We start from the raw sequence: 12658 nt of genomic DNA, 5'->3' as shown, positions 1-12658 counted from the left end.
GCTTCATTAAATGAGTAAAACATTATTTAGAATCACCTGGCCAAGGAAAGCAGGTCGTCTTTACGATACTTATATTTTTAAATGCGACAAAACAAAATTACTTTCTGCGATGTTGGTGCTATCCCCTGCATTGTCGAAGATTTAGTTTACTTCCGGTCATGTTGCAAACATCAATTTAACCATGTTGACATGTGGTAATGAAAATATATCATACTCATTCATCCTTCTCTCACGTAGGTTCGTAGTGGACATGGGGAGGATAGAATATGTATAACTTTCAGGAAGTGGTATTTGTAGACTGAGTATAAGAGTATCAAGCATCCATTGGAATGTAGACAACCAACGCACAACATGACTATGTACTTGAAAACTTTCAATAACTTGGTTGGAATTCATGTTGCCAGCCACAAGAGAATGTAAAGATGCAGGAAGCAAGTGTTGCTAGCATTGATGTGCATGTGTGCAGGCAAAACTTGGACATACCCATTATTAAGTGGCTACAACCACTGCATTTGAGCGGAACCCATGTCATTTATAACTCATCCTCGGCTCAGCTTTTGAAACTTTCATTGCAGTTGCGAATGATGTTCTTAGGTCAAATGCATTACAGTATGCATCAGAATATACTAGGGTGAACAACAAACCTGGTTCTTCCAAAACCCGGTTTTCGAACCGGTATACGTTTTTTTTTAACCGGTTTAAGTTTTAGAGATTTTTAAAAAACCGATTACTTCTTATATATTGGGTTGCCCAAAAAGTAATTGCGGATTTTTTAAAAGAAAGTAAATGCATTTTTAATAAAACTTAGAATGAACTTTAATCAAATATACTTTCTTTAAACTTTTTTTCTAAAGCAAGCTACAAGTAAAAGCTGATAACTGACAGAAGAAAGAATGCAATTACAGAGTCACAAGCTGTGAAAAAATTTGTTAACGCCGACTATATGAAAAATCCGCAATTACTTTTTGGGCAACCCAATAGTAAACCCTTTTTTAAAATTTTATAAATAGGTGTTTGGATGAAGTCAAAGTCGACTAGTATATCTCTTTTTATACCCACCACCATAGGATGAGGAGTATACTTATCTAGTCATTCCCTATGTAACACCTCGAAATATTGACCTGTGACCCCATAATCTATATAAAGGGTGATTTTTTTGAGGTTAGGATTTTCATGCATTAGTATTTGACAGATCACGTAGGATTTCAGACATGGTGTCAAAGAGAAAGATGCTCAGTATGCTTTGACATTTCATCATGAATAGACTTACTAACGAGCAACGCTTGCAAATCATTGAATTTTATTACCAAAATCAGTGTTCGGTTCGAAATGTGTTCAAATTTTGACAAATTTTGTTCAGCGATGAGGCTCATTTCTGGTTGAATGGCTACGTAAATAAGCAAAATTGCCGCATTTGGAGTGAAGAGCAACCAGAAGCCGTTCAAGAACTGCCCATGCATCCCGAAAAATGCACTGTTTGGTGTGGTTTGTACGCTGGTGGAATCATTGGACCGTATTTTTTCAAAGATGCTGTTGGACGCAACGTTACGGTGAATGAACACATTTCGAACCGAACACTGATTTTGGTAATAAAATTCAATGATTTGCAAGCGTTGCTCGTTAGTAAGTCTATTCATGATGAAATGTCAAAGCATACTGAGCATCTTTCTCTTTGACACCATGTCTGAAATCCCACGTGATCTGTCAAATACTAATGCATGAAAATCCTAACCTCAAAAAAATCACCCTTTATATTCTAGATCTCGATAATCCAAGTCGATCTAGCCATGTCCGTCCGTCCCTCAGCCTGTCAAAATCACGATAGCGGTCGAACGCGTAAAGCTACCTACGGGAAATTTTGCGCAGATACCTTTTATTGATGTAGGTCGCTGGGGATTGCATATGGACCATATGGGTTCATATTTGGATACAGCCCCCATATGAACCGATCTCCTGTTTTGACTCCCAGAAGCCTTTATTTTCATCCGTTATGACTTACAAGATCTGTGCCATTTGTAAACCACCTTTCACCTTTCAAACACAGTAAAGGGGATGGCCAGGGCGGCGTCGGTGGCGAGGTGGAACTGGGTGGATGGTTTTGCGGACTGCAAAGGCGCTATGGCCGGTCATCGACCAGAGGAGGACGAGAGAGTTGCTGGCGTTCGATAAGAGGTCGATGAGTATCTTGACAGGGGTCATAACCGGACACTGTGCCATAGGCTGCATGGGGATACCGCACAATGACTTCTGTAGGAGTTGCCTCGATGAGGATGAGAATTATTGAGCACTTGCTGTTTTCTTGTCCGGGTCTACAGAGACGTAGACTCTCCTTTCTGGGGAGCCGTTTCTTCTGTGATCTGGGTGAACTACCTCTAGTATGTCTTCTGAGAGGTACCTCTGGTATGTCGTCTGAGATTTGTTAAAGGAACAGGATGGTCTTTTTAGTAGTTATATCTAAATATAAATCGATCTGAACTATATACGACATGATGTCGAAAAGCCTAACATAAGACACTGTGTCAAATTTCAGTTAAATCGGATAATAAATGCTCCTCTTTTGGGGCCAAGACTTAAAATCGAGAGATCGGTCTATATGGCTGGACCGAATTGGGCCAAGTTGCAGAAAAATGTCAAAGAGCCTAACACAACTCACTGTCCCAAATTTCGGCGAAATCGAACAAAAATGCCCCTTTTATGGCCCCAAAACCTTAAATCGAGGGATCGGTCTATATGGCAGCTATATACAAATCTGGACCGATCTGGGCCAAATTAAAGAAGGATGTCGAAGGCCCTAACACAACTCACTGTACCAAATTTTGACAAAATCGGAAAGTAAATGCGCCTTTTATGGGCGCAAGACCTTAAATCGAGAGATCGGTCTATATGGCAGTTAAATCCAAATCTAGACCGATCTATGCCATATTGCAGAGGTATGTCGAGGGGCTTAACTTAACTCACTGACCCAAATTTCGGCGACATCAGACAATAAATCCGCCTTTTATGGGCCCAAAACCTTAAATCAAGAGATCGGTCCATATGGCAGCTATATATAAATCTGAATCGATCTGGGCCAAATTGATGGAGGATGTCGAAGGGCCTAACACAACTCACTGTACCAAATTTTGGGAAAGTCGGACAATAAACGCGCTTTTTATGGGCCTAAGACCCTAAATCGGCGGATCGGTCTATATGGCAGCTATGTCGAAATCTGGACCAAGTTGAAGAAGGATGTCGAACGGCCTAACAGAACTTGCTGTCCCAAATTTTAGCGAAATCGGGTAATAAATTTGGCTTTTATGGGCTTAAGACCCTATGTCGGCAGATCGGTCTATATGGGGGCTACATTAAGATATAGTCCGATATAGCCCATCTTCGAACTTAACCTGCTTATGGACAAAAAAAGACTCTGTGCAAAGTTTCAGCTCAATATCTCTATTTTTAAAGACTGTCGTGTGATTTCAACAGGCAGACGGACGGACATGTCTAGATCGTCTTAGATTTTTACGGTGATCAAGAATATATATACTTTATAGGGTCGGAAATGGATATTTCGATGTGTATACTCCGTAAGCCTGACAAAAGGCAAGGGTGGTATTTATATTCAAGCCCGGCAAGACAATTTATGCGACACCAAAGGACTACAGACCTATACGCCCTACGTCCTTCCTATTCAAAACCATAGAACGTATTGTGGATACCATGATAAAGAGTAGGACAACCAGCGAACTGCTAAATTACAAACAGCATGCCTATTTCAAGGGAAGGTTGGAGGAGACTACCCTGCCCAAAGTTGTGAATAAAATAGATGGGTGGCATGCAATAATAGCGAGGGGGCTTTTCAGAATGTGCGGAACGGCACACTGATCCAATCCTTAGACCAGTGCCGGGTCCTAAGAGACTGGATAAATCACATGCTAAGGAACAGGTGGATACCATGACATAAATATAATGAAAGTGGCACAGGACACATGCTACTTACAAAATTCCTAATTGTTTCCATACCACACCCCTTACTTGGCTCATATCTGGTATTGTGTCCTTACCTAAGTGCTGGTGTCAACTTTGACACCCTGCATCTCACCCTGTATTAAAGATATAGGCCAGCAACTGTAACTGTACTTCAAAATAGGCTATACTTTTACCAAAAATTAAAAAAACCCCTTCGTATTCTCAAAACGCAAAGTCAGGAGCCGCCATTTGGTTTAATGTTTTTATACCCTTCACCATAGGATGGGGGTAAACTAATTTCGTCATTCTGTTTGTAACACCTCAAAATAAGCGTCTAAGACCCCATAAAGTATATAATTCTTGATCGTAATGTTATTTTAAGTCGATCTAGCCATGTCCGTCCGTCTGTCTGTCTGTCGAAAGCACGCTAACTTTCGAAGGCGTAAAGCTAGGCGCTTGAAATTTTGCACAAATACTTTGTAATAGTGTAGGTCAGATGGGATTGTAAATGGGCCAAATCGGTCTATGTTTTCATATAGCTGACATATAAACCGATCTTGGGCCTTGACTTCTTGAGCCTCTATAGGGCGCAATTCTCGGCGGATTTGACTGAAATTTTGCATGTGGTGTTTTGGTATCACTTCCAACAAATGTACTATGCATGGTTCAAATCGGTTCATAACCTGATATAGCGGCCATATAAACCAATCAGGGGCCCTGACTTCTTCAGCTTTTAGGGGGCTGTAATTTTGCACGTGGTGTTTTGAAATCACTTCCAACAAGTGAAGTGATTCCAAAAAAAAAAGCTAAGTACCATTCAAATCGGTTCATAACCTGGTATAGCTGCCATATAAACCGATCTTGCGTTCTGACTTCTTGAGCCACTGGGTGGAGTAATTCTCATCCGACTTGGCTGAACTTTTTAATAAGGTGTTTTGTTATGACTTCAAGTAACTGTGCAAAGTATGGCGCAAATCGATACATAACCTGATATAGCTGCCACATAAACCGATCTGGGATCTTGACGTCTTGCGCCTCTAGAGGGCGCAATTCTCATCTGATTTGGCAGAAATTTTGTACAACGCCCTCTCCCATGACTTTCAACATATGGTCTGAATCGATCTATAGATTGATACAGATCCCTTATAAACCGATCTCTCGATTTTGCTTCTTAAGCCCCTACAAGGCGCAATTCTTATCCGAATGAACTGAAATATTACACAATGACTTCTCCAATATTAAGCATTCAATTCATTTATGATCCGAATCAGACTGTAACTTGATATATCTCCAATAGTATAAAGTTCTTATTTATTATTCTTTGTTTGCCTAAAAAGAGATACCGCGCAAAGAACTCGACAAATGCGATCCATGGTGGAGGGTATATGAGATTCCGCACGGCCGAACTTTGCACGCTCTTACTTGTTTTCCTTCATATGTCCCCAAAGTCAATCAAAAACAAATGTTTGCACCAAACAATATTTGTATCCTCCACCGTCAATTTTCTCAAATAATGCTGACTTGGAGACCATATTTTCCCCAAATGGGTACTTTAATTAATTTTGCAAAATATGCAGTATTTATTTTTGTTTTTGAAGACACTTTTATCTGCAAAGTCCAAAATAAAAATTATTAAAAATATCTTTATTCTAGCTTTTCTTACAAATTTTTAATCTAATTTTTGTTTTCATCAAAATGTAACTGTTCCAGTATTTTTGGTTTGGGTTAATGTGTTAAATGAATGAATGTATAAAAAAATAAGGGAAACGTTTAATTTTTATGATAGATTTTATCCCACTTTGCGTTGTTCATAATGTATAATATATTATTGGTCAATTTTTGATGACTTGCCAAGCTCCATCCGATGATGTGTCGAAACTTTCAAAAATAAAGTTCTTCGCCGAATGTCATGATCAAATATGTTCATTATCTTTTGGTTGTGTGTTGACATATCTGAAGAATCCAGGGCAGCGATGGACAAACTAATATATTATTAACAAATCCACGGGGTATAGGTTAATTTTCTATAAATCGCAATATGAATGTACGGTTCAATTGGGTCCAAGATGCGAATGCCGACTGTGATTTCCGAAAGCTAACCTCCAGAAACAATTGAGTTTAGACTTTTGTTACTTTTTCTTTAATGTTATATTGTTAATGTTTATAGTTTTGCGAACACTGACTCATGGACCACCATATTTTTCTGAATGTCTTCTAAGTTTTTACATCCTGCCAACGCCAAAGTTATTTCAAAGTCTTTCTGCAATACTTGAAGCATTTTCTTCACACCTCCAGAGCCCTCACATCCAAGACCCCATAGCGCTGGACGGCCTACAAAAACCATTTTAGCGCCAAGAGCAAGCGCCTTAAAAATGTCATTGCCATGGCGGACGCCACCGTCTAGCATCACAACCATATCATTGCCAACAGCTCCAACCACTTCTGGCAATGCTTCGATACTAGCGGGAACGTAGTCAAGCTGTCGAGCACCATGATTACTGACAATGACTCCAGAGCAACCGAACTCCCGGGCCAATATAGCATCCTCTGCTGTAAGAATACCTTTCACAATGACTGGAAGGTGTGTACTTTTCACCAGCCATTCAACATCTCTCCACGTCAATGTGGCATCAAATTGACTCGAAACATATTCATTTATGCCAGAGGTACCCTCCTCACCGTGAACACCATCCGACTGAGATGAACTGCTTTCAAAGTTTGCCAATCGCAAATTTGAAGGTAGACTAAAGTTATTTCTCACATCGGCCCATCGTTGACCAAATATGGGTGCATCGACGGTAAGCACTATCGCCTTGAAATTTGCCTTTTCAACTCGCCGTAGAAGCTTTTCTGTCAAAGAACTAAAGTTGTTACAAAGAACATCAGAGAGGTCGTTGGCATTGTAATAAATGGACAGATACAAAGAAGCTCCGTTATAATAAATGTATAGTTACTCACCGATCTTTATACACATAGAGTTGAAACCATTTACAGGTTTTCGGGGCTATATCGGCCACTTCTTCAATCGAAGTTGTAGCTAATGTGCTTAGAATGAAAATCGAACCCATTTCACCAGCAGCTTTGGCATTCCCCGCTTCACCATCGGGATGTGCCATTTTTTGCATAGCTGTCGGTGCGATTCCCAAGGGCCATTTCAGTTTATATCCCAACACATCGCAACTGGTGTCCAAATGAGACACATCCCTCAAACATCGAGGCCGTATACGCAATCTAAGAAAAATAAATAAAAATTCTTAATAAAGCAGGGTATTTGTTTGAAATTTGTTGTGAAAAACATCAACAAAATATCATAGTTTAATTGAAATAAATTATAGCAAATATTCTATACCTTGCACTAGGATAAATTGTGCTACTTTTAAGTCCTTTGCCCAAAAAAAGCCAATTAAGTTTGTCACACATTTTGCATTTCTAATTTTTCTACATGGAGTTTGACAGTTGTTCACGTGAAAAAACAAACAGATATTTTTGCCAAAAGAGTAGCAGCTGCGCAAGTGTGTTTTGTTGTAATAGTTTGACGTCTTCTTTTGGTAGTTAAAAATATATGAGGTGGAGTATTTTTTTTTCTTGCCGCGCTACTAAAGAAAAGTTCGCTTAAGAGCATAGTTTCAACCTAGAAGGCATATCTTTTTGACAGATCCTACTGATGAATTTGGTGTGGTACCAAATAAAATCTCGATCTAGGAAAACAGTCAAATGCTATTACAGAGCAAAATTGCAAATTTTGCCCATGAACATTCCACTTAGGAACAGGGACAATCTACTCATAAATCAATGAGTGCGGTCCGATTCATGTTTAAGCTCAATGATAAGGGCAAGATATATTTATTTACAGGTAGTGGCAGTTGCCCAACAAAATATGGAGTGCACTATCTGTCAAAATCTGTGATTAGTACAACTCTGATTTTGTGTATACTACTAGTTCGCGCCACTTTTCGATGTTTGTGTGTGTAATGGTTCTTAACTATAATACACACACACAACCAAAACTCATTGACAGATAGTGCACTTCGCGAGAAAAAATTGTACTCAGCTGTTTACGGTACACTACCTGGTAGTTATGTCATGGATTAGGGGCCTTCTTTTTATAGCCAAGTCCGAACGGCGTGCCGCAGTGCGACACCTCTTTGGAGAGAAATTTTACATGGCATAGTACCTCACAAATGTTGCCAGCATTAGGAAGGGAAAACCACCGCTAAAATTTTTTTGTGATGGTCTCGCCAGGATTCAAACCCAGGCGTTCAGCGTCATAGGCGGACATGCTAAAACATGCAAAACACACATTTTCTACCTAACTCAAAAAAAGGTATTTTGGGTTTTCTATTTGTAATGGAAAAAGGAAACCCTACGGTTTGCAGCCGGGCAATATCCGATAGTAAGAATACTGAAAAACTTCAAACCATTTATTTCTTCTGATTCAGTTTAGCAAGTCCATATATTTCTATACTCACCTCCATAGGATGGGGATATTCTAATCTAGTCCTTCTAATATTGATCTGCGACCCTATAAAGTTTTGGGCCGATCTTGCCATGCCCATCCGTCCGACTGTGGAAATTATGATAGCGTCTAAATGAATACAGCAATTAGCTTGGAAGAATCTCACAGATACTTTCATCGATGTAGGTCATTGGGGATGGTTAATAGGCCAAATCATTCGATGTTTAGACACACCGCCTATATAAACAGAGCTTCTGATTTGAGTTCTTGAACGCCCAGAGAGCTCAATTCTTATCGGATATGACTGAAATTTTGCACAATGACCCCCAACATCCGTGCCAAGTATGGAGTACATCGATTTATAGCCTAATATAATTCCCGATTGTACTTATTGAGCACTTACCGGAAACAACTTTTATTTATAGAACCAAAAAATCCATGGGATAATCCCGTTATAGTTTTTAGTTTCTACCTATTAAAAGAGGAGGCCACCGTGGCGCAGATATTAGAATGATCGCCTCCGACGCCGGACGCTTGAGTTCGAATTCCGGCGTGAACATCAAAAAAAATTTTCAGTGTCGGTTATTCCCTTACTAGTGCTAGCTACATTTGTGAGGTATCCTGCCGTATTAAAACTTCTCTACCAAATGGTGTCGCTATGCGGCACGCCGTTATCAGTGAGCTTAAAACTTTCATCGGACTGCCCTCATTGATACGATAGAATTATCCCCTAATCCTTAAGGGAATGTTCATGGGAAATTTACTAGTATCAGAGAAAGCGTATAAGGTGAAATGTGGTCCATAATGGAGGTTATATCACATTATCAGGCCAAACTTAGAAAGCTTTTACTTGATTTGCTTTCAAAAAGCTTCATCGTCTTTAAATTGCAGAAATAAGACTTTTTTGGGAAACAATTGAAAACGGATTAGTTTCCTTTTATTTCAGTGTTTCTTTAGGGCGCTGAAGTTCAAAACACATATGCTGAAATTATTACCGTCTGAAAGCTTCTCGATTTAAATTCAAAGTAAATTGTTCGCCAGCACCACTCCGATAGTAGTCTAAAGCGCTCTTATCGATTTTTTTACTGGCTTCTTTTTCAAAATCGTCAACACACACGTATTGCGGACCCATATTTAACGACTATTCCACTTGAGCTGATACTTAAACAAAGACTAATCATTTGGCGAGATGAACGGCATCATATTGTCATTTTATTTTACAGTACATCCATATTACTTGAGAAGTGATAAGAGCAATTCCTTATCATAGCTAATAAATAAACAATTGCCGTGTTTTTCGGCTATATTTAACAATTTTATAAGATTAAACAGAGCAATTCAAAATTGTAGGTATTAATGTATTAAGGAAATAACGCAAGTGTTTCCCAAACATGGGAAATTAAGGAAGTATCCAATATTGTATAAGTTACAATCAGACAGTTTATAACAAATAAAATGAGCGGAGCTTTATTGTCAGGATCTTTCAAATAATTTAAATGTTACCTTTTATATCAGCGAAAGTATCTGTGACGTGAAAATTTTGGATGAGATATTTTCCTCACCATGATTTGAGAAACTATCGTGATCTGTAGATGATCTCTTACCAACTTTAAATGCCCATTTTAGGCGTTTCTGTCTTTAGATTGCTGTATGGGCGCGGAGACCACCGTGGCGCAGAGGTTAGCATGTCCGAGTGTGACTTCGAACGCCTAAGTTCACACCTCGCCGGGAAAATCAAAAAAATGTTCAGCGGTGGTTTAGGTTAGGTTAGGTTTAAGTGGTAGTCTGCCATCAGACTCACTTAGATGTTTTCGTCCATTGTGATACCACAGGAACAGAAGAAGGAAGATGCCTTCTAGTTCCTACCGTTGAACCATCCAGATCGCATTAAAAAGCTCAATAACTTGCGAATGTTCACATCCGCTAAATCAGACAGGTTCTCAAAGAAATGAGAAGCTTATGTGGAACTCCTTCTAACTGATAGTGCGGAACACACACACAAAAGGTGTTCTAGAGTCTCTTCTTCCTCGACATCCCTACAGCTTCTGCAAAAGTCGTTGCTGGCAACCTTCAGTCTGTCAGCATGTTTTCCGATTAGACAGTGACCTGTCTTGACGGACACAATGACTGAAACATCTAGATGAGGCCACATAGTTTTGGAATGCTCACAGCCCCCTCTTTGTGACCATCTATCATTCGTTGCCCTTCGGGCCCACATTTTCCAGTATCCCTGGAATGTGTAGAGTAGTTCCTAGTCTCGCAAGCTAGTCCGCTTTACAATTCCCTGGGATATCTCTGTGGCCCGGCACCCAGAACAGTTGAATTTTGAACTGTTCAGTCATCTTGTTGAGAGATCGGCGACAGTCGAGGACGGTTTTTGGCTGCCTGGATGTCTGGAAGATATTTATGCCAATCGTCGTAATGACATTATATCTTAGCCATTCCACCACTTCCTTAATTGCAAGATCTCTGCTTGATACACACTGTAGTGGTCGGGTAACCTCTTCGATATGACCAGTTATAGATCTTTAGAGTACACCCCAAATGGGCACCTGGTCATTTAGTTTGGAACCTTCCGTATAGAAGTCTATGTAACTTCTGTTACCAGGGATATCGTAGTTCCAATCGGTTCTATCAGGAATAGTGGTACAGTAATTTTTATTAAAAAGCGGCTCAGGCAGGGTGTAATCCACACTGCCTGGAACATCGGATATTGTATTTTAGATAAGTGGTCGCTGCAATTTGGGTAGCCACAATGCCCAGAGGCCTAAGATCTAGCAATAAATTCAGTGCATCAGATGGTGTCGTCCTCAGTGCGGCTGTGATGCACAAACAAGTCAACCTTTGGATCCGGTTAAGTATTGAACAGTAGGTGGATTTTTGAAGCGCCGTCCACCAGACCACAACACCGTATAGCACTATAGGTCTGACAACTGCAGTATATAGTGCATGACACGCTGTCTAAATCCCCAAAGGCTCTCTTCTTTGTTGCCCTTTCCAAAATGTTGATTTGAAGTTCAATTTCCTGTCCAGCAAAACACCCACGTAGAGCTTCCTGAAGTACAATATATCTCTTATAGTGCTGGAAAACTTTCCCCTAGCCGCAATTGCCACGTCATCAGCATTCGCGAGCACTTTTACGCCTTTTTCTTCCAGAGACAATAATATATTGTTAATCGCTAAATTCCAAAGTAGAGGAGACAGTACACCTCCTTGAGGTGTTCCTCTGCTGACCAATCTTTTTAGATCCACAAATCCCAAGCCTTCCGTAATGCATATTTTAGTAAGTAAGTTATTAATAAACTTTTTGCGGTAGAGTTGATGACGATGACCTTCGTGTCCCTCCATCCCATAGGATTATATGACATTCTGATACAAGCAGATTATATCTCACTAAGCCTGGGAACCAGTCTATCAGACACAGCTTGTAACTCAACCGGTGATACATCGTCGGGGCCTGGCAACTTAAAGGAGTCGAAACTTCTAATCGCCCAACGGATTTTCGGCTCAGACACAATTTCCCTAATAGCCTCCGACGGATGCACATCAGCGGTGATTTTCTTCTTGCTAATGCTGGCTACATTTGTCAGGTATCCTGCCATGTTAAAACTTCTCTACCAAGTGATGCCGCTGTGCGGCACGCCGTTTCGACCGTGCATAAAAAAAAGGGAACCCTTCCTTAATGGAATGTTCATGGGAAATTTTGTGGTAATAATTTAGTAAGGGCGCGAACTAAATTTTTGCTGAATCAGTTTATCCAACACCGAAATCTGTCTTGTTTCAAAATTGGGACAAGACGGTATCACTTCAGATATCGAAACATTAAGTATCATATTTTCCCCACAGGACCATTCTACACCATCTCTGACAGTTTTAAGAAATTCCATTCAACCGTTTTTATACCCACCACTATAAGATGGGAGGTATTCCAGCCGATGTGGTAGTAACAGCTACCCCGTGCCGGGATAGCTGCGGGCACGGGCACCACTATAAGATGGAGTGTATCCCATCCCGCGTCCACAGGATGCGGATAGAGGAGCTCCATCAGGTGTAACTGCAACGGCAGTCGCTGACAATCAGTGGTATCGAGCGGAGAGTCTCAATGAGAGGTCGGACGGCACCGGCTCTTGCATAAATGCTAAGTGCCAATGATGCTCGATATGACAAGGCGAATTATTGGCGCCTTTAAATAACCAATGGCCACCCGGTTCCAGCGGCTTTGGACCGGCACGAGCTTGCTCACCTACAGAAGCT

The 12658-nt window shown here is 40.4% G+C and overlaps 1 protein-coding gene across 1 annotated transcript; it reads right to left on the bottom strand.

The window, feature by feature from the left end:
* Positions 1-5508: 5508 nt before the first annotated feature.
* Positions 5509-9585, bottom strand: LOC106083303 (uncharacterized). The gene is made up of 3 exons (XM_013246236.2): positions 9400-9585; positions 6907-7179; positions 5509-6809 (listed from the first exon to the last, which is right to left on the bottom strand). The coding sequence occupies exons 1-3, from the start codon at positions 9534-9536 to the stop codon at positions 6110-6112; spliced, it is 1110 nt and encodes a 369-aa protein (XP_013101690.2). The 5' UTR covers positions 9537-9585; the 3' UTR covers positions 5509-6109.
* Between the last annotated feature and the right edge of the window lie 3073 nt (positions 9586-12658).

Source organism: Stomoxys calcitrans, chromosome 5 (genome assembly GCF_963082655.1).
Source record: "Stomoxys calcitrans chromosome 5, idStoCalc2.1, whole genome shotgun sequence".
Taxonomy (NCBI): domain Eukaryota; kingdom Metazoa; phylum Arthropoda; class Insecta; order Diptera; family Muscidae; genus Stomoxys; species Stomoxys calcitrans.
The sequence above is the reverse complement of the archived record's forward strand: the minus strand, read 5'-3'. Positions and strand labels throughout refer to the sequence as shown.